At 28.8% G+C, this 25,993-nt stretch overlaps 8 protein-coding genes across 12 annotated transcripts in view; 4 read left to right on the forward strand and 4 right to left on the reverse strand.

Moving 5' to 3' along the window:
- Positions 1–368: 368 nt before the first annotated feature.
- Positions 369–3,596, reverse strand: LOC127061647 (uncharacterized). The gene is made up of 6 exons (XM_050988815.1): positions 3,277–3,596; positions 2,614–3,082; positions 2,132–2,478; positions 1,808–2,055; positions 1,550–1,718; positions 369–1,482 (listed from the first exon to the last, which is right to left on the reverse strand). The coding sequence occupies exons 1-6, from the start codon at positions 3,303–3,305 to the stop codon at positions 1,230–1,232; spliced, it is 1,515 nt and encodes a 504-aa protein (XP_050844772.1). The 5' UTR covers positions 3,306–3,596; the 3' UTR covers positions 369–1,229.
- Positions 3,597–3,952: 356 nt separating this feature from the next.
- On the forward strand, positions 3,953–5,192 carry LOC127072923 (uncharacterized). The gene is made up of 4 exons (XM_051013807.1): positions 3,953–4,364; positions 4,447–4,603; positions 4,685–4,804; positions 4,896–5,192. Exons 1-4 carry the CDS (start codon positions 4,320–4,322, stop codon positions 5,033–5,035), a joined length of 462 nt encoding a protein of 153 aa, XP_050869764.1. The 5' UTR covers positions 3,953–4,319; the 3' UTR covers positions 5,036–5,192.
- A 31-nt stretch (positions 5,193–5,223) lies between these two features.
- LOC127072918 (bifunctional coenzyme A synthase) lies at positions 5,224–7,675 on the forward strand. Its single transcript, XM_051013799.1, has 5 exons — positions 5,224–6,148; positions 6,225–6,568; positions 6,634–6,888; positions 6,977–7,159; positions 7,244–7,675. Exons 1-5 carry the CDS (start codon positions 5,560–5,562, stop codon positions 7,445–7,447), a joined length of 1,575 nt encoding a protein of 524 aa, XP_050869756.1. The 5' UTR covers positions 5,224–5,559; the 3' UTR covers positions 7,448–7,675.
- On the reverse strand, positions 7,640–8,727 carry LOC127072922 (intraflagellar transport protein 22 homolog). 2 transcript variants are annotated; one of them, XM_051013806.1, is made up of 4 exons: positions 8,470–8,727; positions 8,168–8,337; positions 7,893–8,092; positions 7,640–7,815 (listed from the first exon to the last, which is right to left on the reverse strand). In XM_051013806.1, exons 1-4 carry the CDS (start codon positions 8,506–8,508, stop codon positions 7,646–7,648), a joined length of 579 nt encoding a protein of 192 aa, XP_050869763.1. In that variant the 5' UTR covers positions 8,509–8,727; the 3' UTR covers positions 7,640–7,645. The 2 variants fall into 2 exon arrangements, 1 of the variants encoding a protein (XP_050869763.1); XR_007785616.1 differs by having other exon boundaries at positions 7,688–8,306.
- A 101-nt stretch (positions 8,728–8,828) lies between these two features.
- Positions 8,829–12,873, reverse strand: LOC127072917 (putative mediator of RNA polymerase II transcription subunit 26). Of its 2 annotated transcripts, XM_051013797.1 has the most exons (7): positions 12,674–12,873; positions 12,423–12,464; positions 12,205–12,254; positions 10,704–11,391; positions 10,277–10,446; positions 9,642–10,200; positions 8,829–9,539 (listed from the first exon to the last, which is right to left on the reverse strand). In XM_051013797.1, the coding sequence occupies exons 1-7, from the start codon at positions 12,711–12,713 to the stop codon at positions 9,421–9,423; spliced, it is 1,668 nt and encodes a 555-aa protein (XP_050869754.1). In that variant the 5' UTR covers positions 12,714–12,873; the 3' UTR covers positions 8,829–9,420. The 2 variants fall into 2 exon arrangements, with proteins under 2 accessions (XP_050869754.1, XP_050869755.1); XM_051013798.1 differs by lacking the exon at positions 12,423–12,464 and having other exon boundaries at positions 12,674–12,872.
- Positions 12,874–13,115: 242 nt separating this feature from the next.
- Positions 13,116–15,709, reverse strand: LOC127072916 (WW domain-binding protein 11). Its single transcript, XM_051013796.1, has 7 exons — positions 15,512–15,709; positions 15,297–15,422; positions 15,123–15,220; positions 14,830–15,001; positions 14,496–14,749; positions 13,858–14,395; positions 13,116–13,759 (listed from the first exon to the last, which is right to left on the reverse strand). Exons 1-7 carry the CDS (start codon positions 15,573–15,575, stop codon positions 13,314–13,316), a joined length of 1,698 nt encoding a protein of 565 aa, XP_050869753.1. The 5' UTR covers positions 15,576–15,709; the 3' UTR covers positions 13,116–13,313.
- Positions 15,710–15,789: 80 nt separating this feature from the next.
- On the forward strand, positions 15,790–20,792 carry LOC127072912 (uncharacterized). Of its 2 annotated transcripts, none has more exons than XM_051013789.1 (7): positions 15,790–15,930; positions 16,314–16,504; positions 16,590–16,763; positions 16,840–17,041; positions 17,123–17,318; positions 17,437–17,522; positions 17,601–20,792. In XM_051013789.1, exons 2-7 carry the CDS (start codon positions 16,318–16,320, stop codon positions 20,329–20,331), a joined length of 3,576 nt encoding a protein of 1,191 aa, XP_050869746.1. In that variant the 5' UTR covers positions 15,790–15,930; positions 16,314–16,317; the 3' UTR covers positions 20,332–20,792. The 2 variants fall into 2 exon arrangements, with proteins under 2 accessions (XP_050869746.1, XP_050869747.1); XM_051013790.1 differs by lacking the exon at positions 15,790–15,930 and adding an exon at positions 15,982–16,207.
- A 154-nt stretch (positions 20,793–20,946) lies between these two features.
- LOC127072919 (UPF0489 protein C5orf22 homolog) overlaps positions 20,947–25,993 on the forward strand; it is a 427,631-nt gene continuing 422,584 nt past the window's right edge. For both annotated transcript variants that reach the window (XR_007785615.1, XM_051013800.1), the window contains exons 1-3: positions 20,947–21,331; positions 21,832–21,977; positions 22,610–22,759. Coding sequence is in view for 1 of the 2 variants with exons in the window: in XM_051013800.1 (XP_050869757.1) it covers positions 21,254–21,331; positions 21,832–21,977; positions 22,610–22,759 (374 nt within the window). In the remaining variant the exon portion in view is untranslated. The remainder of the gene's footprint in view (positions 21,332–21,831; positions 21,978–22,609; positions 22,760–25,993) is intronic.

Below are 25,993 nucleotides of genomic sequence, written 5' to 3' on the forward strand. Positions count from 1 at the left end.
CATCCAGCAAGATTGTCACAGCATCCCCGTGCCGAAATCCACACCTGCGCACTTGGCATTTACTTCTACTCCATCTCTTTATATACGAGAATTTACGTATTTTTAATTATAAACAATTATTTTAAATAGATAATGTAATTCTCGATTAATCAAAAGCAAATATAATCAGTATTGATTTAATGATAATTATTTGTTTGATATAATTTTATAACATCGTACGTACATATATATACTTCGTACGGTTTTTTAATAATATTCAAAAAGATAATTATTCGAATAAAATTCAATTTCTTTTTTATTTTAATTTGCCTGATTATAGATCTCATATTTTTTAATGTATTAGAGTAATACTATCATAATTACCGTTTTTTTCTTTATTTTTTAAGGCACACTTTATATAACAATTTATATATAAATATCATACATAACAGATACCAAGGAAATACACATTTACAAATAAATAAGCAATATTCGTACATTGATTTACTTCATCTATATACAATAAACGGATTTTCACGTATAACAATGTGCAATTATAAAAATATATTTGATTGCTTACGAAAGCATGTGTATTACATACTTATATAACTAATAAACATCGAGTGAGGTAGACATCGTTACGATACAGTTAATTATTAAACAACAGTATTTAAAATACATATGTATATATATATATATATACATCATATATATATACATATGTATTAAATATAATACATATATATCGTATATATACTATTAAAAAAATATTATATTATATTGTTAAAAACATTGAATATTATAAATAGTTCTTTTCTGCACACTGTATTAAATTTTATATTGTATTCAAGACAAAATCAAATGTGCACATCGTTTACAATATAATTAATTTATAAAATGATTTCGATATTATTAAAAAAAATCGTATTAAAAAGAATTCCTAATTTTTATAAAAGTACATAATACCTTCATTAATATGCATATTATATTACCATAATAAAATATTCTTATGCTTGCATAGTGAATACCAAATTAATTATTTAAAGTGAAATTATATAAATAAAATGTTAATAAATCTTCTTTAATTAATTTCTGGTCCCATTGTTAAACTTCTTACATATTGCCAAAGCAACATATATATATACCTTATGAATCTTATTATATGTATAGAATTAATCATTTCGAAATAACAAAAGCACATTTTACGATTCACCTTATAACGATATATACTATTAACCGTATATTAAGTGTTATTTTTCTTTTTTGACTGTAACTTTCTTTTTCCTACTTACAATATTTCTAGGACTGTAATCCCAATTACTTGTAAACAAAGCTGATTTTGGAACCTGTCCTGTAGTAATATGCTTACCTTGAATTTCTAGAATATCATTATTCTTATCGCGTATAATTTTTGCAGTAGAGGGCATTATTGAACGTGAAATAGGACTTAAAGGTTTTATACTGCGCTGTAACACAGCTGGTGACGCAACCAACGACGATGACCTGGAATAAAAATTGTTATTATTATTATTTATTATTATATTTATTAGGACGCAGCTCGTTAATATACCTGTTTTTACTGCTGGGGAGTCTTGAAGTATCTATAGGAGCAAGTCTAAGATTTTTTGGCCACACAGCTGGAGATACAGGTGCTTGCCAAGTAGAATGAGTATCCGGCATTCTAATACTATTTGATTTCCACAGTGGCTTAATGTTAGAAAAAGAATTTCTAGCAGATCCTAGAACAAGATTTATTATATCAGTACAGTTAATAGATTTATTATATCTATTATATTATATTATGTCATCTATACTAAAATTATATCACCTTGAGAAGTTGAAATTTCTAAAGCTTGTCCCATGAATCTAATAGGTATAGTTTTTAAAGTAGAAAAACTTTCTCTGGTAGATACAGCAAAAGGCACAGGACTAACAACAATTTTTTCGTTAAAAACAGTACCAAGTTTATTTCTACTTTGTTGTGCAGTATATAGTCTCTCTTTTTCAGCATGTATATCATTTCCGATTTTTCGAAAAGCTTTTACTTTATTCGCAGAAATGGAATGTTCTTTTCTTCTGTTGGCATAAATATATTTAAATACAAGACATATAAGCATGCATGCCATAAATATTTATTTTTCTTTAAATATACCTTTCAGAGGAATGTTTGTTTCTTTTAATAGTTTCAGGCTTTGATTTGTCAAAAATATTTTGCTCGTGTTGTTTTGTATTACTGAGATCCAAAGAATCATCCTCAATGTGATCATGATATAAAATTTTTTCACCTGATCTAGTAGATTTAGAACTTTTTGTAAATGTTCTATTTCTACACATAGGTGCAGGAGTAATTTTTAATACTTTATCTAATGTACTATCTAATGTGTTTGTATCATCATTTTTAACTGGAAATAATTGAGCATTTATGTATTCCAAGATAATATTAAAAATATCTTCTTTTAATCTTTTATTTTTTGAATTGCTTGAAGATTCATTGATATCCTGTAAAAAATCATTTTTAAAATCATGTTTTTATTTAAAATAATACTTTAATTAAAGAAGAAATATGACATTTTATATAAATACATTATTATTAGAAACATATATGTGTGCGCGTGTGTGTTTGTATATATATACCTTTATTACTTGATAATGTTCAACAGATAGTTTTGGACTATCATAATGATCAAACGGTTTTTGTACTTCTCTTTTATCTGCACTACAATCTGTAGATTTACAAATACTTTTATCAAACAATCCTTTTCCAATAACTCTCAAATGCGGTATTTGCATTTTCCATTGCGTGCATTCTTCAAAAATTTCATTATTGGACAAGTTATCAGTTTCATTATAAAGAACTTTTTCAATTGCATCCCATTGTTGAAGTAATTTCTCGGTTGCAACATTTTCCATTTCCTCTGGCCATGATATAGACGTTGAGATACTAGTTTGATCCCAACTTGTTGGACTAGTAATTCTTTTAGAAAACTCTTTTCTTTGTATATCTGGTAATGGAATTCCACATAGCTCATGTTCATAAGCTTCATCGTCTCGTAATCTTAATAGATGTTGTGGTGCTTTTACCTTTTGTGTAGTTGAACTAAACCTATATACGAAAAATATATTCCTTTACTAATCAGATTTTATTAAAAGTAATTCTTACGGATAAATACTAATTATACTATAAATAATAAAATAAATTTTTCAAAATAATTATTATATCGAAAAATTTGATTCACATCTAAAATCCAACACTGATCACAATTCTTGAAATGTAAAGTACAATTAAGAACAACGTACACATTCCGTTTAATTGTCTTCTTATGCATTTCATGCTTCCCAAATTATTGCACAAATCATTAAAAATCGTTATAGAGATTGTAATAGAAAGTCCTTGACAAAAGTATAATCACGAATCTTGTATAAGAATCACTGTTGTTATTGATTATTTTACTAATAGCCAGGCAGGTAATTTAAAACATTTCAACGTCACCAAAGAATTCTTGATTTGTTAATTAAAAGATATATCTCTTTAAAATATTATAAATCTTGTAATTATATCATAATGCGATCAATCTCTTATTGAAACTCCTATAATCATTATTTCAAAAGAGCTGAATTTACGCGCAATAATACACATACGATGCAAATGCATTTATCACGATTGGTCAAAAAAATATAACAGTTAACGCTGATTGGTTTATATTCAGAATAAAAATAAACTATAACTGTCTATATCATTTAATGTAATGTTCTTATCAAATCGTATCTTTATATAATAAATAATTTATTTTTCACGTATTTATTTATTTATTACATAATAAAATGTCTTGTAACGATAATTATTGTAATTATTTAATTGTTATTGATCATCAAATTTTAACCAATTACAAGCTATTTCTATGAATAGTTTAATTTTCAAAGCATATCCAATCAAATAACAGAATTTATAAGATTTAAAAGGACTTAGAAACATAAGAGTAAATGTGCGAAAGAAGGAACACAAAATAATAATTTTTAAAAATTCGAATAAAGACACAAAATAATATTAAGCTATAGTCATGGATATAAGCAAAATACAAATAGCCATAGTTTTATTCGTTATTGGCATCATTTTTTGTATACATAATTGCATTAAAAGTATGCAGAAACAAATGAAAACTTATACTAAATGTATTTAATTTTATGGAAATTTTTTATGATTTTATTTTTAAAAATATATTTAACATCATTCTATAGGAAAATATTATAATATAGTAAAATCTATTATTACACCTTTTGAAAAATCTAAACAAAAATATTCCTCTAATCAGTGTATATTAAAACAAAAAATTGTTGAAACTATGAGTCATAAAGAAATATTGTTAAAATTATATGAAGCAGCTGATGTAAGATATACTTATATTTATTTAGTACATTTTATTGTCTTTTCATATTAATAATATCTTTATATCTATATGTTGTTATTAGAAATGTTATATGAAAGTATATGCACTTAGATGCATTCGTTTAACTAATTATTGTCCCTACTTAATTAATATTCCACATGGACCAGATGGATATACACCATTTCATAAAGTCTGCTTTCATGGAAATACATGTTTAATCGAATATATGCTTGCAAAGGGTAAAATTTATAATATTAAATATTATTATGATGTTATATTTAACATCAAGAATTCATGAAAAATTTATATTATATATATAGGTGCTAATCCTTTTCTTACGACTTATACTGGTGAAAATGCAATATGTATGGCATTATATTTTTTTCTTAATCACCCTAACAATAATGATTTTACTTGTTTAGATATTCTTTGCGAAACAGGTTTGTAGAAAATTTTAAATAGTTTATATTTACATTTTATATATTAATACAAAGAATACTTTATTATAAATTATATCTGATTGTATCGTAGGTTGTCATTTAGATATATCAAATATACATTACGATATATTTTTGAAAGCAGCTTTAAATAATCATAACAAACTTTTAACAGAATGGATATTAGTACATAATAAAATTAATACACTTTCGAGAAGTTATTCAGAACCATGAACTTTGCAGTAATAATCAATTAAATATATAATTTGATCTACATAACAAACTATTAATTTTATTTATATTTTAGTTACTTGATATTTTATTTTTCTATTTAATTTAGAGAAATTGAATATAATAATTTCACAATTTCTTCTTTACTGGATTAATAATCGGTAATTTAAATTAAGTGACTTGTATGCGTATCTTCGGTGTTACGCATAATCTTCGTTTAACAATAAAGGAACAAAGTTCAAAATAATAATGATATAACGTATTATTAAATTCATCTATAACAAAACTAACCTCTTCGTTATGATCGTCAACTTCAGTCGACGGTCACCGAATACATAAGTACGTTAGTCGATTGTTTATGTTTATTTATTTATTCGTTACGCGAAAATATTTCTCGTCCTACGTAGCTATCAGTAGTTAAATGATAGTATGCGTAGAATAATCACCATATTCAACTTTAAACAAGTGTTATTTGAAATCGAATCTTCTTATATAGCTCTACTGAAAAATTAGATTTGTGTTTAAATATGTTAAATACTGGCTTGTTAATTTTGACAAATCCTAGTAGGATTACGACGTTATTACCAGTTATTAATAAACATGTTTTAAAAACATTATATATTCAGTATTTGCCAGAAAAACATTTGGTTATACCAGAAAATCATTCCATTATATTACCGAAATTATCTTGTTATGCTCAAATCGTTGCCAATATTTATAAAGTTGCTTCCAATAATTGTTCTAGACTAGATATACGAATCTTATTAACACATATAAAAAATCCTGCTTTTACCGTTATAAATACAAAAAGTCCAGTGGAAATAATAATTTTTGATCAGATTTATAATACAAAGATAGTTGACACTTTTATACAAGATTGCCTTGCTAATAGATCAGAAGGATGCAGTTATATTACACTTGATAATGAACAAAATAATGAAAAATGTAGTAATATTGATGAATATAGTACAAAAGATTCACAAACATACAAAAATGTTGTTTTGGGTGGCACGTTCGATCGTCTACATAATGGACATAAAATTTTTTTAAGTGAAGCTGTTTTGTATTCTAAAGAAAAACTTACAGTTGGTGTAACAGATACAAACATGCTAACTGGTTAGATATTACTATTAAAATAATGTTTCCAATTGTAGTATTTAGTCATAACTGACAATTAACATAATATTTTTAGGAAAATTGCTATGGGAATTAATAGAACCATGCTCTAAAAGAATAACAGATGTTAAAGATTTTTTAGAAGATGTGGATTCATCATTAACATATGATATTGTTCCTATTAATGATATGTATGGTCCAACTAAAGATGATCCTACATTTGAAATGTTAGTAGTCAGTGAAGAAACAAAACGAGGAGGAGATAAAGTTAATTCTTTGCGATTAGAGAAAAATTTGAATAAATTGGCTATTCATGAAGTAAAATTATTAGTTGATGAAAATCACGGAGAATATGAAGAAAGCAAAATTAGTTCTAGTAATCAAAGAATGCGATTACTTGGCAAAAGATTAGGAAAACCTGTATGTATTTTCTCGACATTAGACTTTTTTATTTATTTTTAGAAATATTATTATTAATTTTGTAGATAAACAAAGATAAGCCACTTAAACCTTATATTATTGGATTAATTGGTGGTATAGCAAGTGGTAAATCATCAGTGATAGAAAAAGTACAAAAATATGATGCTGGATTTGTAAATTGTGATAAAATTGCACATGACTTATATCTTCCTGGAAAAGAATGTTATCAAGCTATAATTACACATTTTGGTACAGGCGTACTTGATGCAGATGGTTTTATTAATAGAAAAGCTCTTAGTAATATTGTATTTAATGATAAGGTATATTTATGTATATAATTTATACAATATGACAAGACTATTTCAGCTGTTTTTTCAATAATTTGATAATTTTGTGTTAAAAATGTAGGAACAATTAAATAAACTAAATAAATTAATGTGGCCTTTAATTCTTGAAGAGGCTAAAAAGAAGATTCATGAACTATATATAGAAGGATATAATATTATTTTTATGGAGGCAGCAGTTTTAATACAAGCTAATTGGCAGAATGAATGTCATGAAATATGGGCTTGCATAATTCCACCAGAAGAGGTTTGTTTAATATTATGTGTACTTCATGTTATTAACAATGTACATATGTCTTATTAAAAAATGATACATGTATTCAATGTGTAGGCTATTAAAAGAATCATAAAAAGAAATGTTTTGTCAGAGGATGAAGCAAAACGAAGAATAGAAATGCAAACAAATAACATAGATCAAATTAGAGAAGCTAATGTTGTTATATGCACATTGTGGGATCATGATTTCACACAAAAGCAAGTACAAAATGCATGGGATGAATTGAAGACTTATTTATCACAACAATCAGCTGATTAATATAATGATGTTTTTAAAATCAATTAATATAGTGATATACAAAAAGGGAAATGTGTGTGGTTAATTTTAGTTTATAAACTTAATTTTTTTTTTTTTTTTTATATTGATCCCTTATATGCTGGAAGTAAAATATAATATTGTTATAGATTTTTGTACACTATATGTACATATATTATATCCTACTAAAGTGATAAAAAATTATTTAGCAAATAAAATATTATCAGTTAATATAGTGTTTTCTTCTTGATCCAAATAGTCTTGCATTTTAGTCATAAGTGAACTTAAAAATAAACGAAAGTCAGCTTGTAATTTATTACCACTTTCTTCTATGTCACATCTAACATGTGATACTTTGGGAAATGTGGAAGCTGTATAAGTAAATAAATTATTATTTTTTTTTTTTTAATTACAATTAATCATTCGTTTTTCTTATTTTTACACTTACAGATCGATTTCGGTAATTCAGATAGAATTCTGTCAGGATCATAACAGAATATTACACACATGTCAGGACCTAATTTAGTCTGTGTAACAAAGTAATCATAGAACTCTTGCATTTCTTTTAAACAATTTTGTTTTTTTGCATTATATATTAACATCACACCATGCAAATCTTTCCTTATAGCAGGCCAACAAGTTTTAAATCTGTAACATGCATAAATTACAAGAATAGATAATCCACTTCAAGTTTAAAATATATAATGTACTTAATTTGCATACTTATAATCGCCACTACAATCCCATATTTCAATATCTTTTGAAATAGTTTTATTATTTACTATAATGCCTTGTGCTTCTGCTTCTAGTATTCTTACACCATATGTTGGATGGTAATTGTAAGGAATTTCTGAAGCATCAGCTAGAAAGTTTGATACTGTAGTTTTACCACTCTGAAAAGTATTACTTTTTTGTTATTCAAAATTATATAGAAAATAAATAATACGTTTTTTACTTATGTTATCGAATCAAAAAAATTTAATTTAAGCACTAGTATTTATTAACATTAATCCTTCATATCTTACCTCCAATGGTCCAATTACCACTAATTTTAAAGCTTGCATAATTATTGATATCTTTTATGACACAGTAATCTTTTCATATTTGTATCAATCACTCTTGAAGGCTATTTTTGTATACTATATTGTTTCCACGGTAACCATTCATAGTGACGAAGTTAAAATGCATACTTAATTATACAACATAACAAGTAAGCATATTTATATAAAATCATAATTATTTCAATTAGAAATAATTATATATATATATATATATATATATATATATATATATATATAAACTAACAGATATATTAAATATTTATTACAGGTTAATATCTCAATAATATTTAGTACTAGGGATTAATTTATTTATCAACAACATATAGTTTTATAAGATATTTATATAGTAAGATAGTTAATACAAATAAATCGTAAGTTATGAACGATGTACGTAGAACTAATGTAATTATTAATAAACTGTTTCGTAAATCCTATTAATACATATATAAAAAAAATAATGTGCTGTGCTTAATATTTGATTGCACAATACTCAGCAAAATACTAACAGAATTTCAAAAATTTTGTGATACATATCTTTTACTTTAAACGATATTTCTCGAATAACATATGAGTGCAAATACAATATATCTATTTAAGATTGGTTAACTTTTACAATAAGTACAGTTCGTGTCATATTATACATAATTAGATGAGATGTTACATTATCTTTTAAAATATGTGTTTTTTCATATAGCTTACACATTATTACAAAATATTTCTGAGTCTATACATTAATAAATATAAATGATATAATTTTACACATGATTATCTTCAAGTCACTTCTGTATAATAATCTAATAATTATAATTTGTAGCATATTGTAAACACTTATTATTTGGATAAAGAAAAGAACAGAAGAGAAATTGCGATACATGTATTAAAGAAATGTGTTTTGATTAATGTGTAAATATTACTTTACACACTTTGTACATCTTCTGATTGATCAGTTTTGTTTTCTTCAGGGTAATTTAATCCATACAAAGCTAATAATGCTGCCTTTGCTGCTATTTTTTTAGCGTCTTTTTTATTTCTTGCTGCAATTAAAGAGATACAATTATTTACATACTTATAAATATCGATTGATATAAAAATTCGATTATTATCTTGCATTTATTAAGTTTATTATTTTTATATACCTGAACCAGTATAACCAACGCCGTCAATTTCCACAGCTAGTGTAAACATTATATTAGGTGGATTTCCAAGACGACTTATTTCTACATATGTTAATCCTGGTTTCATTTGATTTAATAACATAACAGGATGTATATTGGTCGCATTTGGTGGAAGTTCCTTTTGAACTGGAAATTTATTTGTACTGGAAAGTATTTTCTTTGCTCCTTTTAGCGGTGTAGGTACTCCTGGTCTAGGTACTGGTACTGATGTTCCTTGATTATGCCATTCCAAGAAAAGTTTATAAAGTGCAAAACTTGCTAATGAACTCCATGGAACTTCTTCACTTTCATCAATATTAGTATCTACTGATACTTGTCCATCTTCTGCATTGTCTTCTTTTGTTGATGAGGAAGAATCCGCAGGCTGATTTGCTTGTCCATCTGATTCAGCATCCATACGTGCTTTCATACTAGCCGCAGTCATTTTTTCAAGTAATAATGCTTTTAATGCATTTTCAGCAGCATTTTGGCGTGCAAGTGGTTTAGATAATCCTTGACCAACATATGTTTTTCCATCAAGCTGCCAATTATATATATAATATTTAGTCAAAACAAATATATAGAATGGATATTCATTATAGAAAATTCTTTTTTACCTCTGCATGGACAAGATAAAGAGAGTTTGGCATAGGTCCTTGTGTTTCAGGAAATGTAAATTGTACTCCAGCTTTCATTTCATTTAAAACCATAATTGCATTTTTTGGTTGAAGAGTCTTTCTTAAACGTTGATTCAAGCGAAGACGTTTCAATTTTTTATTTACCTTAACTGTATACATAATTTTATTATTGAACATAGATAAAAATAAGATATAGTATTCGTTCGTATTATCTAGCTTTTAACTTTTTCAGTACACTGATTCACATCGATTGTTTGAATGCCTTAGTTCAAGGAACAAATTATTGAACAAAAGCTAAACATCTTCAAATTTGCGCAGCGTTTTGTCATCATATCGATAATAAAATAAAAATATGATAAAATAAATAAAATTTCTATAGAAACTATGACACATGTATAATACTTACATCCAGGTATTTTACGTCTCCATCTTGGCATTTCTGGTGCATCAGTATCTGTATTCTCAGTTTTGACATCAACTTTTCCATCAATGGTATTATTACAAGAAGCAGTTGCATCTGATGTAGTGAGAACAGATATATTTTGTGATGTAGAAGCAGGTTGTTGAGGAGTAGTAGATGTGTTCTGCATAGGAACAGTAGATACTGTAATTGAGCTTTGTTTAAGTATTGGTTTTAGACGCTGTTGTTGTTGAGTATTAGGTGGTGGTAGTTGTGGAGGTGGTTGCTGTTGCTGTATATGTTGCTGCTGCATATGTTGCTGCTGTATATGCTGTTGCTGTATATGCTGCTGCTGCTGCTGCATATGCTGCTGTTGCTGCAGATGTTGCTGTTGCTGTTGCTGCAGATGTTGCTGTTGCTGTTGCTGCAGATGTTGCTGTTGCTGTTGTTGCTGCAAATGTTGCTGTTGCTGCAAATGTTGCTGTTGCTGTTGTTGCTGCAGATGTTGTTGTTGCTGTTGTTGCTGCGTTAATTGAGGTTTCAATTGTTGCAATGGTCTTGCTATACTAGATTGTTGTATCTGTACTGGTGGCTGAGATTTAAACGGTTGTGAAGGTGGCACATTTCCTTGTTTGTAAATAGCTTGCTGATTTACGATTGGTTGTGGTGGCTGATAACTTCCTTGCTGACTAAACTGTAAAATATAGGGTGGGTCGCCGCTACACAAGGAACCTCTACGGTTGTGCTATCCCACCAAGGTCTAGCATCGCATATGTACTTAAAAGCAATCTAATGCTACCCCCATAGCTCTTACCTGCCAAATTACCTTTAACTATGGCCAATGTTTCCTTACTCATGACTCAGTTAAGTTGAAATATGTTAATTATTATATAAAAATTTAAAAATTAATTTCAAAAATAGGAATGAGTAATTATAATGATGTATATGTTAAATTATAATCAATCCTTCAGAATATGTTTTATATTCTATGTATAATAATATAAAAAAAAAAAAAAAAATAATAAGAACGTACATTTGGAATAGAATGAGTACTGTTTAAATATACATAGAAAATAAATTAGAGTTAAATATCAATGATATAATAATATTAAAACAATTCAACTTGCTTAGGCATGAGTTCAGTACAAATTAACAAAATGGCCTACGGCCTATGACAGGCTATGCTATGTGGGTAACAGACGATCTAGCCCCTGGCCGACCGCACTTCCTCGGTATTGTTGTATAGCTACTAGTACCTGCGTTGCAGGGGAGGGGAAAGTAGGGACCACTAATTAGTACATGCAAATGGAAACAACTTTGGAAACAACAAATGGAACATTTTAATGCATCTATATATGTGAAAACTCAAACATTTTTTATATCTTCTGTTATATTTGGGATCTTCTATTTAATTTTGAAATAATACAAAATTTGGAATTAATATAAATTTGATGTCCATAAAGAATATGATATAAAAATACATATAAATAAATAAATAGAAACTTACAGAATTTTGGCTCTGGAAAGGAGCCTGGTTACTAGGATTTTGTGTTCGTGCTGTAACATATATAAATATATTCTTATTGTGTTTTCTAAGAAGCATATATTGTAGGGTTAATCAAATTATGTCATATAAATAAAAATAAATCGTATAGTCGTCGATTTGTTGTATAATCTAGAAAAATAGATAGCTTTTTAAGAAAAATATTTAATAAATAAACTTACGATCTTTGTGTAAACATACATGTTTATACCAGGTGATCATGACTATTGTATATAGAAAAAGAAATAATAAAATATAAATGATATATATTTCAAACATGAGCATAATCGATAGTATTGATCTTTTGATATAATGTATTTTAATATTAACAAAAATTTATATATAATTATACATAACTAACATAAAAGAATTTATTTTCTATCAACATGTTTATATACCTTGAATATAAAAATAAATTTTGTACTGTTCTTACCACTAGGATAGCCCTGACTTTGTCTGTTTCTCGCAAACATTTTTACGTTTTTAATAAAAGAGTAGAACTGTTCTAAATGATGTTAATTTGTAAATTTTAAACACGTTAATAACTATAGTATCATTTATTACCACTTAAATATACATATAATAGTTCAATTGCTTCGTTAAATGTTACTGTGTATCGAGCACGCCTGCCACTTAATCATGAAGAAGGAAATGACGCTATGATTTTACCCCCACTACTTTTCAGAACAGGAAATATGAATCTCAAACATCGCGCATGTGCAAAACATAAAACTATGTAAATATTTCGATATTTAAAATTAGTTATTTCTGTTAAAAAAAAAGTTGCATTAATATTTTTATTTTATAATGTATGTGATATATAGTTACTTTTTGTGACTGTACAATATTAGGGCAAAATAATAAATCAGTTGAAAAATAATTTAAACGTCTGCATTTTGAAAATATCACAACATGTAGTACTCTTAAAGCGATACTTGTACATTTATACAACAAAAATGTCATATATATGGTGCAAAATGGAATTTGTAATTACAGAATTTATATAAGGGCTATTTAATGATCTTATATAATACAAAAATTCACTATCTTTTGTCTTAATTATATTTATTTACTCAGAGTAAACCTTCCATTTCTTGCATAAATTGCATATATGCATCATCCTTTGTTTTAGGTTGTGTTGTTCGAAGTGGTTGAGTTTCTGGTAATCTTTCTGAAAGTCTGGATATGTTGCTTGTTGGTTTTCTCTTATCATCTCGTTTTACTCGCAGAGATGTTGGTAAAAACCGAGTAACATCCGCAGCTAAATTGCGAATCTGAGGTTTGGCTTCAATAGTTGTAGTATTTTTCCCATCTTTATCTTTTCTGTTAATTAATTGAGGAGCAGCAGATAATACATTAGGAGTCTTAGGTTGTGATCCTGTTCCTGCTTGCGTTTGCATCTGAGCATTTCCTATATTTGAAATATTAGATAAACTAGGCATTTGCATCTGTGGTGGTGGCATTCTAGGCATACTTGGTGGACCTGGTCGTAACATTCTGGGTAATCCAGGTGGGGGACCTGCAAAAACATTTTTTATATAATAAATTTATCGAATAATAAAATTACGATGTCATGATTAAATTGTACATATTATAATATAATGGTTGATGTATTACCAGGTGGAAGACGAAGTCCAATACGAGGTGGGGGCGGTGGAGGCATTCGAAGATGTAATGGCGGAGGTGGTGGCCTATATAGAAGTGGAGGTGGTGGAAGATTCATATGGGGCAAATTATGTTGCTGCGTATGTTGTGTGTGAGAATGAGACGATGCATGTTGATTATGTCCTGAAGAATGCTCAGATGCTCCTGGAGGCTCGAGTTCTTCATCTTCTGTTTTGTTGTTAGTTTTATTATTGGATTTAGAATTAGATTCATTCTCTGCCTCGAGTAATGATAAGCGAGCATTTAAATCTTGAGCACGTTCAGTTTCTCGTTTTTTATGAACTACTTCCATTTCACGCATAAATTGATCAATATCTTGACCTGCCATGGCCAACATTTTTTGTTGCAAAGTAGTTGGCTTCACCTTTGTCATTTCTCTATCTTTTTCTTTATCTTTCTCTGAATCTTTTTCTTTATCAGAATCTTGCTTATTATCATCTTTATCATCCGCGAAACGTATTGTTCTTGATTTTGCTGGTGCATCTTTACTCTATATATTGCATACATAAAATAGTTGTAAAATTAATTAAGTCTATAATCAAGAAATCAAACGAAAAATCATTAACTTAATAATAAATACATAGTATTACCTTTTCTGCGACATCTTCATCATCACTTGAAAGGTCAGGTGGTGGAAAAGGTGGAACACCTGGTGGTTCTTTATTTGGTGCCATTGTAGGTATTGATGGAGCTGTGGCATATGCACTGGTTTTCTTTAAAATACTTGGTGGTATTGGTATGTTCATGAGTGGATGATGTTGTGGAATATAATGTGGATGTGGTGGATACATATGAGCAGGAGGTTGTGGCATGTCTGGTAGTGGAATTTGTGATGTTAATGAGCCTGAAAGAATATTTCTCTTTGTAATATTAAGAAAATCTCTATAATATTGAATAAAAAATAAAAGAAGATTGTTTCAAAACCTGGATACATCCTAGATATATCACTAGCTGTAGATGGCAATGGTATTTCATCAACCTGTACCTGTTGTGCATGTCTTACAGCTTCAAAATATGAGACTAAATCTATTCTCCTTCGTTCGTATTGTATTAATTGTTCTTTTAATTCTATCCATTTTTCTTGATCATCTTTTGCCTAAAGAAAGTAAATCAATCATAGAAATATAAATTATAAATGACTATATACAGATATTGAAAATCTTTTATTATCATCTTACCAATTTAAAATATAAAATGTATAATACTTCTATACTTACATACATTTTTAAAACACGGTCTAAGGTTTCCTTAAGTTTCTTTCGTTTATCTTTTAATACTTTTTCATTTAAAGGTGGTGGCTGCATAACGTTGTATTCTAAAAGGAAACAAATATCAATAAATATTCAAACTACCAAAACTTTAAGGAACTAATATTATTGTGTAATACTAACCCATTTGATCTATTTTTTCCATTTCTTCAATTATTTGAGTAGGATCTTTGCCTTTTAAAACAGCAGCTCGCACCAATTGTCTTTGTTTTTTATTTTTCTTTAATTCTTTCTTACGAGCTTCCTTACCTAAAATATACAATACAGAAAATCGTCAATTTTCTATTATTTATAATAAGAATATATTATTTATATATTTGGTTATGAACAATACTAACGTGCTTGATCAGTGGGATTCATATATTTCCCACTTTTCGTGGTATTAATTGAACGTCGACCCATTTTGGTTATTTTCAACACAAGAAAAATAATGAAACGTATCTGTCTTTTTAATTTTAAGTCACCTTAATCGTAAATCAACATAATTATTTACGTTTCGTTCAATCAACATGTCGTCGTTATTCCATCATTTTTCAACGTACTACTGTTCAACAGTGAAAGGTGCATTTACAAATAACTCTTTGAAACATAAAGTTACGTTTTTATCAACATCGAAGAGATCGTATGTTGAGTTACGATTGGAGCATTCACTGACGCTCGGAGTACCTTTAATTTGATTCAAGTTTTGTATTTTTAACTTGATATAATCGTGCACGAATATTTATATATATGTGTACTTAGTATAGATATAATTCAGGTAATTTTCTATTAAAATTTACATTAAGAATATAAAATTTAATAATTAAATCAAGTAATGTGATTTTATATGTGATGAAAGTTTGTAGCTTGCGATGACAAGTTTAAATGTTGAAATCGATTATTTGTTAATGAATGAACTATTTATGAATTTTAGGATAAACTGATGTGTTTACAATTTTTTTTATATAGTATTATTGGTTAATAATAACTATTAAACGTCGATGTAATTATAATTAAGTAGCAATAAGAAATTTACAGTTAACCTCACATAACAAGTTAATATTTTACATATTATTTACTCGTTTATACTTGTCTTACTTATTTACTTGTATTATATATTATTTACTTATTTGTTGACATATATTCTTTATATTATTAAAGAAACATGTTGCATGCTATTGCTCATGATGTAAAAAAGAAGCCACGCACTAAAGATGTTAAAATATTAGAAGATGTAACTTTCTCTCAAATGGGACTCTCTCAATATATTTTAAATGGGTTAGCTAATTGTGGTTTTCAAAGTCCATCTCCTATACAACTCAAAGCTATACCATTAGGACGTTGTGGTTTTGGTATGTTTGTATAATCAATATTATAGTTTTGTAATATAATATAGTCTTGTATGAAGTTAATATATTTTTAATATTATTATTTTAGATTTAATAGTAAAAGCAAAATCTGGAACTGGAAAGACATTAGTATTTGGTACTGTGGCTCTTGAAATGATAGATGTTCAAGTATCTACTGTACAAGTTTTAATATTAGCACCTACAAGAGAAATAGCTATCCAAATTTCTGAAGTTTTGTCATCTATTGGTTCAGCATTGAAAGGTCAGTATTTTTTTTTTATTTATTTTATTTTGATTATATGAATATACTCTATATAGAATCTCAATTTTTTTTTCAGGACTGAAAGTTGAATCTTTTATTGGAGGAATGGTTTTAGACGGTGATAAAAAAAAACTTAAGGTATGTCATATAGCAGTTGGAGCTCCAGGTAGAGTAAAACATTTGATAGAAAAAGGATTCCTTAAAACTGATAATATTAGATTATTTGTACTTGACGAAGCAGATAAATTAATGGAAAATAGTTTCCAAGGAGACATCAAGTAGGTATAATATTGCTATGTATGTTTTTTATTGTATATGTTGATCAGTTTTAATTCTTTTTATAAATTTTATAATTTCAGTTATATTTTTTCTAAATTACCATTTAGTAAACAAGTTATAGCATCAAGTGCAACTTACTTAGGAGATTTGGAATCTTTTCTTAAAATGTATATGTGTTCACCAGTATTAACATCTCCAGATAATGATGGACCAATTCTTGTTGGTTTAAAACAATTTGTTTCTGTAGTACCTTCACATCCATATACAATGAAACAGGTAGTTACAAATTTGTACTTTTAGGTATTAATATTTGTCTATATTACTATTATATAATTCGTTATTAATTTGTAATTTTTTTTATAAAAAGTTTTTACAATACTTTTTGTTTATTTAGGTCGAGATAAAAGTAGAAGAGCTTATCAAGATTTTTAATAAAATTCCATTTAAACAATGTTTAGTATTCTCAAATTATCAATCAAGGTATGTTTTATATTTTTTTATTGTAACAGATCTAATCTAAGGACTAATATCAATACATTATTTTTCCCAATTTTTCAGAGCACAATCTGTATGTAATAAAATCAATTCAATGGGTTTTTCTGCTACTTACATAATAGGAAATCAAGATATGGTTAAGCGACAACAGGCTATTAAAAAATTAAAGACACTTAAATGTAGAATAATGCTAACAACTGATTTAACTGCTAGAGGTATTGATGTTGAAAATGTAAATTTAGTTGTCAATCTTGATATACCTGGAGATGCAGCTACGTATTTACATAGAATTGGAAGAGGTGGTCGTTATGGATCTTACGGAATTTCTATCACAATTATTTCAGACAATGAATTAGAGTTGTTCAAGGATATATTAGGAACTGTTGGAGGAAATAATTTTTCTATTGCTAAGCTTCCTGTAGAGTATCCACTTAATATTTGGAATTGTGATTATTCAGCATTTGATAAGATTTTTGGAAAATGTGATCGTGATACAGACGAAGAAGAAATTGGCAATAGTAGACTTGATTCAGATGATAGTTTGCCTACTCTTATATCTCACGAGAAATCTCAATGTGACGAAGTATTGTTAGAGGATAATAAAAATAATGCAGGTAACATTCAGTTATCCTTCAATGAAAATATGTTAAATCAAATAATAATTAATAATCCAGTATGTGAAAATAGTAAATCTTCTAAAGATATAACTATATCAAAATCAGAAGATACAATTAATTCGTTACCTGCACAGCACATAAAAGAAAAGAACAAACTTGAATGTTCTTTAAGAAATCAAATGGAAAAAGAAATACCAAAGTTTGATACTTCATCTATTGAACCAACATCAACGAATTTATACGAATTTCAATTAATAAATGATTCCAATAATCCATCTAAGTTTCAAAAACTTAATAAAGATGTTGTGTTTAAAGTTGATTTATCTAATATTGACCAGGATGAATTATTAAATATTCATGATAATAAAATGATGGAGTATTTGAAATTTACAATCAATAAGAAATGTGCTACAAATATGTCTACTCAGATAAATAATAAAATTAATTCTGGAATTACGAGTGATAATAATTTAATATTTGAAAATAAGGAAGAACAAAGCCACTTCACAAAAAAGAATAATATTTCGTATGTTGAGTTATCAGAAGATACAGAAGATATTGGTGTTTCTTGTATTAAAGAATTATTGAACTATATGCAAATACATGAAGAAAGTTTTAAAAAACGGGATAAACTTGATACTGGCCATGATGAAGATTCTATACTAAATATAGCATCAGGATGGAATAAACAGCTTAAGTTTGAAATTTATTTATTAGACAATACAATGTCAAATTCTATTTATGGAACTATAGAAAAAGAATATTGTTTAGCTTTAAAAACTTTTCTGCAAATACAAAGGAAAGCTTTTCTCTGTATTTATCCCGAACTTCGTACTGACGAAGAAATTGATGATACCTATGCATATTCATTACAAATATCCAAAAATTTCATGGATGTTTACAAAACAATAGAAGATTTTAAAAGTTGTTATAGAAAATGTGGAAAAAAATTTGATGCTTACTTTCCTTATCCAATGAAGGAAGATGCTTTTATGCCAAATTTAATGATATCTGATAAAGAAATTGAAGATTATCGTAAGGCATTACAATATTTACAACAACCACCAGATATTACATTAAGACTCATAGAGTGGATTAAACATTTTACTGTCTTAGATCAATTTGAATATAATAATTTAATTACTAAAATAAAAGAACAAGGAAAAATATCTTTTGATGAATTATTTGCTTTTATACAACAAGAGAATATCAAAAAGATAAATAATAAAGTTAAATTAAAGAAAGATTCTTCGTATTCTGCAATACAAGAAAATAGTTGTATTCCATTAATAAATCATAATTATACAAATGATTCTATATTAGATCAGATTCATGAAGATCCAGAAGACATAAAGAAACTTGGTGAGGAAATGAATGCAATGAATTTGCAAAATAAATTAAATAAAAATTCTAATGTAATAGAACATTTAGTTACATGCGATCAAAAATGTAGTACAAATGCACAAACAACAGATAAAAGTAATCAAACTGACTTTCCAAATGCATCGTCTTTGGATATTCATAATGCCAGAAAAGAAAGCTTATTATCAGCTCCAATTCTAAATAAAAAAACAAAATATAATTATATACGAAAGAAATATTCAACAAAAACATCTATGAATTCATACAGATCTGTACCACAAAAAAGCTTAAATGCTATTCAAACTGTTTCTGTTCCATTAGCACAACAAGTAAATCCAGAAACTATTAGTATATATAAACAAATTCATAGCTTTGATGATCACTCAGTTCCTAAAAAATGTTTAAATACAAAACAAAATTCTAATATCAACGTACAAATGCAGTGTCATAGGAAAAACTGTAATACAGATACAAAATCAGATGGAATTTCTTCTCATTGCGATGTTAATAATTGGAACAGTTATAATCATAATATAGATCCTTGGATTCAACCATACTCTTTTTATAACAATTATACAGATAACAACTTTTCTTACAATCTAAATTATGATACGTGTCAGAAGCAAACTTCTCCAAATAGTGATTATTATAAATTAAAAATTAATCAAAATACATCAAATAATTCTGTAAATTCAGATGATAAAGAAGAAATAGACATTGAAGAATTATTTACATCCATTAGAATACAAACTAATAATTTACACTGGCAAATTTATCAGTCTCAAATGTTAGAACAGTACAGTGAAAATGAATAGTGATGATCAAATGATGTGCTTATGAATACACATATACATACATATGTATATATAAAATATTACTACTTATAAATTGAATGTTACCTTATTTTTGGTCATGATTTCTAACGATTGATTTATAATCGATTGGTAATATATAATGATATGCGAAACGATCGATAGTAAAAGGTCATATGTTAGTGGTATGCATTTATAAGATACATGTTCTGTGTGCCATGTGTAACCTTTTACCATCGATACCGTACTACCTGATCTTACGTAATTCAATTGATCTTTCTCGATTGAATTTTGTGGGATTACAAATCGTATATGTCCTATTGAGTAAAAAGATCGATGTAAAAGACGCGTATTATATAGTTTTAGGGTTAGGAAGTATATTACATGTATGGTTATGTAAATATAAAATATAAGAACTTCCTAATGCTTTCTACAATAAAAGTTATTTTTTTATAATAATTCTACAATATAATAACATTAAATATCTAAAGGTTTTAATACGTGTATTTCAAATAATGTATTCGACAAGATTGTCACGCGTATTTGTACATTTTATATATGCCGGCTGTGAGTTAAAGCAGATCAGGTTTCTGAGGCATCTTTTCGACGTGGGGAGAATCTAAAGGGAGGTAGGAGGAAGAGCGAGATGGGGGAAGAGGAATGGAAAAAAAAGGCACCACCTTACGAAACTCGTCTCGTGAGAGAATTCAGGGTAGGAACCCGTTGCGTGCCTCTTTTATTCGCGAAATAATCGTTTGAGGCTCCCGCCTAGCACAACTTCAGTCGTTGACCACGTGCTTTCGCGTGAGGGAGTCTATGTAACCGTATTCGCGAGTGTGTTGTGTCGTATTAATCGGAAAACGTCGTATCGAGTCTTTTTCACGCGCGATTAATTTTAGTATTTCCTGAAAATTAATAATTCCCAATGGCCTCCATTAATATGCCTTTCAAACGTAAATACTTCAAGAAAACACCGATCCACATTGTTGAAAATCACGATGAGGTATGTATGACCTCTAAGAGTGTCGCCTGTATTCGACCTGGCTGATCCGTCTCTTCTGTTTTGTTTACGTTGTGATTCGCGACTCGAACGACTTTGTTTTTCCTTTCTCTCGCTGGTGGCGCCACGAGCGCTAGAACTATTCATACGTTTGCGCATGCTCATTTACCGAACAATCGAAATTCGATATTATTTCGATTGTGTATATAATCGATTAACGGATTTCGGTTAACGGTTTTCACTTTCGTAAGTGATCGGTCTTTTTTATCGCTCTTAAATTCTACAAAAATAATACGTATAATTATATTTATACAAGTGTATGTAGTATATTTTCGTTCGTTTTAATCGTATTTCGTCCTAAATGCATGATATAAATGTATTAATATAATCTACTATTAAATGATACGTATATGTGTGGGTACATATTACGATTAGAAATATTTTTTATCTGAAATTCTTCAATAGTTAATATAATTAAATAACTTTTGAATCTCTTTTATTAGGTTTTACCATTCATTTATCGGTGTTTGGGCTCGAAACATCTTCCATTTGAAGGAAATACTTTTATTCATCTCGATTCTCATCCGGATATGCTTATACCTAAAACTATGTCAGCCGATATAGTATGGAATAAGGATGAATTATTTGGGTATGATTTTAATGATGATTAGATAATATCATTAATTATTATCATTAGTATACGTATTATCATTAATTAACATTAAATATTTATTATATAAAATAATTCTTAGCATTGTAATTACGATAATATTATAAAGTTATAATATTCAAATTCATAGTATTACGGTATAAATTTCGAATAATCCAGCAATAATGTTTGCAATTTAAACATAATAGCAGGTACGACGATATTTTCGACAATTTTTCGCGTTAGCCACAAGTTCATAAATTACTTTTCTTTGACATATATATAGTAGTTATACTATATGTACGTAAGTAGTACACATAATAGAAATATTATACGATGAATTCAAAGATGCAAATAATCCGAAGTGTATTCGTTTAACAACAATCGATAAATACAGCATTTTTCGTTGTGCATGTTCGTGCATCGTGCATAGAATTTGATATAGTTTCTTCGTATTAATAAAACGTCGATGAAAACGTTCGAATTATTAGAATAATTTTATAAACGGTATTGAAACATTGAAAATATTAAGACTCATTTTATTACGATTATTAAAATATAGAGAATATATGTATATACGTTATATAAATAGACGAATAAAATGAAAATGTACTTTTGTTTCGTTATCACAGGGATATTAGTATCGAAAACTGGATTATGCCAGCAGTGTATGCCGGTCACTTCAAACGTTTGATCTGGATAAAACCACCGTGGTCAAAGCAGATACCTGATGGAATAACAACTTTTTTCATCGGCAAGCATAAACAGAGCGGTACTATAAGGTAAGTTTTTTTTTATAAACACATACGCACACATACACACAAATTTTTGTTGGTATTTTATTGCGAATATATATTCATTATTCTATTTATCTGATGCGGCATTACTATCTTTCATTTTGTTCAAATTTACATACATATTACATTTCCATTCGATAAGCAGTCGCTATAAAATCGTTTTAATTTCATTTAAATACAAATATATGGTTATATGTTAATGTCGATCTATTTATAGATGTGCAACGAATTTTAATTTCAATATTATAACAGAAATAATTTACGTGTAATTATATCGTAAGGTAAACGACTTTCTCGTTAGTTTTTGTGAAGAGGGTGTTCCACATTACGCCCATATAATGAGGCTATAATTTGCAGCTCTTATCCAGACTTTGTATAAATATGTGGAATTTATTGAAAAGAGCTGGTAGAGACCGTTTGTTAATTATCTTAGGTGACCATTCTGTTAATTGAGGCATCTCGTTTGAAAATAAATCTATACGGTTTTTTTCATGGATTTATATGGTATATAAAAAATGGGTGTTGGAACGCTACTTAGGTAAACGTAAGTGAAAGAGTTTTGCCAGAGCATTTTATTTTCTATAATTATTTTTCACTTGTAAAATGCTTGATTAAAGAAGCACGCGTGGTTATTAGCATGCGTGGATTGGCAATACCATATGTTATTAGATTAGGTAGAAAAATCATTGACAGGTAATTTTATCTTTTGCATCAGTCGTTGCATCTTATGAATTCGTCACAACATAAATTGTATATTATATGTTACTTCTTAAAATACGAATATATTAAGACTTCATTACGTTTCATTTCGCTTCTAGAAAGTGCTCAAATGTCTTTACAAAATTTTATATATTCATACGATAATTACTTAAAATAAATATTTACGAATTGAAATATCTTCGAAGCATAAATAGCTGATTCATCAATCGTATTCTGAATAATTTCCATCTCATTTTTATCGACATTGATTTGAGACGTTTGAATGGATCGGAACGAGTAGCTTGTATATTTTAAAGATGATATACGCTCAACTGTGAAAAGTCATCACATTCGGTTAAATTTTCTTTGGTGAAGAGAGGACGATGAAGAAGAGGACGATCTTCGTGCGCGACGAACATAAAGAGAAAGGGGTATGGGCAACTAAAGTAGCAAAGAGAAGCCGACTTGGTACGCCGGTGGTCGTGATGCACCTTTCCACTGGGTCTTGAGTTATGTTTCTCGAATTACCGTGGATATATATCCGTGTACAGAGAACGAAGTACGCGGAATTATACTGCTCGCTTACTGCTGTCCGTCTTTTGTATCGAAAGACGTTTCGGCTACATTCCGAATACTTTATCAAAGTTTCTCTCGATCGTTATAATATGTTAGAAATTTTATCGAAAAATTTGGAAAGTTTAGTATATTTTTTAAAACTGATATATTTATATATGTATATATTTTACATACGTATATTTACACATATATATATATACACACGCATATATATATATATCGAAAAATTAGTATTCGGCAACATACTCACCGCGTGTCGCTTCACTCTGACATTTCTCAGCTTATATAAACGGTTCTGACACTCGAGTCGCGGTAATTTTCTTTGTCCAAACCGGGCTTGGACTTGACACTTTGTGCACGAAGTTTCTCTCTGACATTTCTCTTGGCAAATGTAGACGTCTTGACGCTGGACCATAATTTTCTTTGATACATCTTGCGTGAGTGAACGTCCGACAGGAATATCTCGAGAGAAGTGTCAAGTGTAAAGCTAGCTCGAATCGCTCGCAATTTGAAAGTTAATATTACCGGAAGTACTTGGCGCATCGTGTCTAAGTAGCGTGCTTACCTATTTTAATAATTGAGTAGTGAACGTACGAAAAAAGAAATCATCTTAAGAGCTGTTTCATTTGATCGAGTTGCTATCGCGGATTCTCCTTGTCCTTGACAAGATTTTTTTTTTACTTTGCAGTCGACGAAAGACCGAAGCGAGTAAGTTAGAAGAAAGGGTTTAGAGGCGACAATGGACAATGGCGCAATAATCTACAATAGAGATCCTCTTAGAGATTCCGTACCGAATGAATAGGGCAACCGGACAATCATCTCGTAAATTCGCTTTCCTTACGCGTCTCTTCTTCCCTCCACGCCCCATTCTTATCCTTCTTCGTTTCGCGTTTTGTGATCCTAGAGGACGGAAAGGCCTAGAGTCGTCTCCTTATGCGAAGGTGTTCAGCTGGGAGTCTTCTTGATCTCGGGGTATACAATTCCTATCCATTTTGTTTCCATTTCTGGAACACATTGCTACTGTATCTACTTTAGTAAATACCAAACTACTTGGAACTTGGATCGTTTCAACTAGGTAATGCCGACTTAACTATCCTTTTGCAGACACTCACTGTCTCTTTTACTCATCAAAGATTCCAGGAAGATATAAAGTTAATCATTTATAAAATATAGACCCAACTGAAATACAATATTCGTTATTCTTCGGACTTCCTGATTAGAGGCGTATCATCGTTATTTTCAAAGGAAATCAAATAATGGTCAAAGATATTCTTACGTAGGAGATTCTACTTAAGGTGTCGGGTAATGATACTTTTCAGAATGCGTGGAATGTGATTACAGGAAGCCACTACTTATATAATGAACCTTCTCTATTCTTACGGTTAGTTTCATGCCGAAGATTTCATGCATTCTTTAGATTTCTGGAAAAACGGTTCTAATACGCGCGGAGTACACGAACGAGCTCAACGTATTTCCGTGCCTAGTAGTAAATACCTGTCACGGCTGAGACATAAGTCGTATATACCGGTACTTTGAATACCGGTATAGTAGAAGTTTGTTGCAGCTTTCGCCGGTGTCGCGATCGCGTACAGCCCGTTTCACGTTTACCCGTCGTACACGAAAGTGGTGCGTCAACGTAAGCGGTTCAACGAAAAAGTGTTCTTTAAGAGGGAAATCGTACGGTGCTGGCGCCAGAGACGGCGACCGGTATAATCTATCTTAAGCTCTGCTCAAATAGGAACTAAAAGTATTGCTGCTGTCTAAAGAAACGTGCCGTAAAAAGGCGCTATTTCGTACACGCAAGAAGAATCTAGCTTAACCAATCTCTCACCGGTCTTTAGGAATGAGATCGGTAAAACTAGAAAATATTTTATCGTTTCTAAAAATGCCGGTTACGTTCTGAGAAACATTTTATTGTCTTCTGTTACCGTGTATATTTCTATC

Source organism: Vespula vulgaris, chromosome 2 (assembly GCF_905475345.1).
Source record: "Vespula vulgaris chromosome 2, iyVesVulg1.1, whole genome shotgun sequence".
NCBI classification, from domain to species: Eukaryota; Metazoa; Arthropoda; class Insecta; order Hymenoptera; family Vespidae; genus Vespula; species Vespula vulgaris.

Coding starts and splice junctions, on each gene's coding strand:
- LOC127061647 (XM_050988815.1), bottom strand. CDS start 3,305: ATGCATAAGAAGACAATTAAACGGAATGT. Junction 2,056..2,131: donor AACAAACATTCCTCTGAAAG/GTATATTTAAAG, acceptor TTATGCCAACAG/AAGAAAAGAACATTCCATTT. Junction 1,719..1,807: donor AGAAATTTCAACTTCTCAAG/GTGATATAATTT, acceptor ATCTTGTTCTAG/GATCTGCTAGAAATTCTTTT.
- LOC127072923 (XM_051013807.1), top strand. CDS start 4,320: ATGAGTCATAAAGAAATATTGTTAAAATTATATGAAGCAGCTGAT. Junction 4,365..4,446: donor AATTATATGAAGCAGCTGAT/GTAAGATATACT, acceptor TGTTGTTATTAG/AAATGTTATATGAAAGTATA. Junction 4,805..4,895: donor AGATATTCTTTGCGAAACAG/GTTTGTAGAAAA, acceptor ATTGTATCGTAG/GTTGTCATTTAGATATATCA.
- LOC127072918 (XM_051013799.1), top strand. CDS start 5,560: ATGTTAAATACTGGCTTGTTAATTTTGACAAATCCTAGTAGGATTACG. Junction 6,569..6,633: donor GCAAAAGATTAGGAAAACCT/GTATGTATTTTC, acceptor TTAATTTTGTAG/ATAAACAAAGATAAGCCACT. Junction 6,889..6,976: donor ATATTGTATTTAATGATAAG/GTATATTTATGT, acceptor TTAAAAATGTAG/GAACAATTAAATAAACTAAA.
- LOC127072922 (XM_051013806.1), bottom strand. CDS start 8,508: ATGCAAGCTTTAAAATTAGTGGTAATTGGACCATTGGAG. Junction 8,338..8,469: donor TGGTAATTGGACCATTGGAG/GTAAGATATGAA, acceptor AATACTTTTCAG/AGTGGTAAAACTACAGTATC. Junction 8,093..8,167: donor GATTGTAGTGGCGATTATAA/GTATGCAAATTA, acceptor TGCATGTTACAG/ATTTAAAACTTGTTGGCCTG.
- LOC127072917 (XM_051013797.1), bottom strand. CDS start 12,713: ATGTTTGCGAGAAACAGACAAAGTCAGGGCTATCCTAGTG. Junction 12,255..12,422: donor TGTATGTTTACACAAAGATC/GTAAGTTTATTT, acceptor TATATGTTACAG/CACGAACACAAAATCCTAGT. Junction 9,540..9,641: donor CGTTGGTTATACTGGTTCAG/GTATATAAAAAT, acceptor CTTTAATTGCAG/CAAGAAATAAAAAAGACGCT.
- LOC127072916 (XM_051013796.1), bottom strand. CDS start 15,575: ATGGGTCGACGTTCAATTAATACCACGAAAAGTGGGAAATATATGAAT. Junction 14,750..14,829: donor TATATCTAGGATGTATCCAG/GTTTTGAAACAA, acceptor ATATTCTTTCAG/GCTCATTAACATCACAAATT. Junction 13,760..13,857: donor TGGACTTCGTCTTCCACCTG/GTAATACATCAA, acceptor ATGTTTTTGCAG/GTCCCCCACCTGGATTACCC.
- LOC127072912 (XM_051013789.1), top strand. CDS start 16,318: ATGTTGCATGCTATTGCTCATGATGTAAAAAAGAAGCCACGCACTAAA. Junction 16,764..16,839: donor TATTGGTTCAGCATTGAAAG/GTCAGTATTTTT, acceptor TTTTTTTTTCAG/GACTGAAAGTTGAATCTTTT. Junction 17,523..17,600: donor TTCTCAAATTATCAATCAAG/GTATGTTTTATA, acceptor CCAATTTTTCAG/AGCACAATCTGTATGTAATA.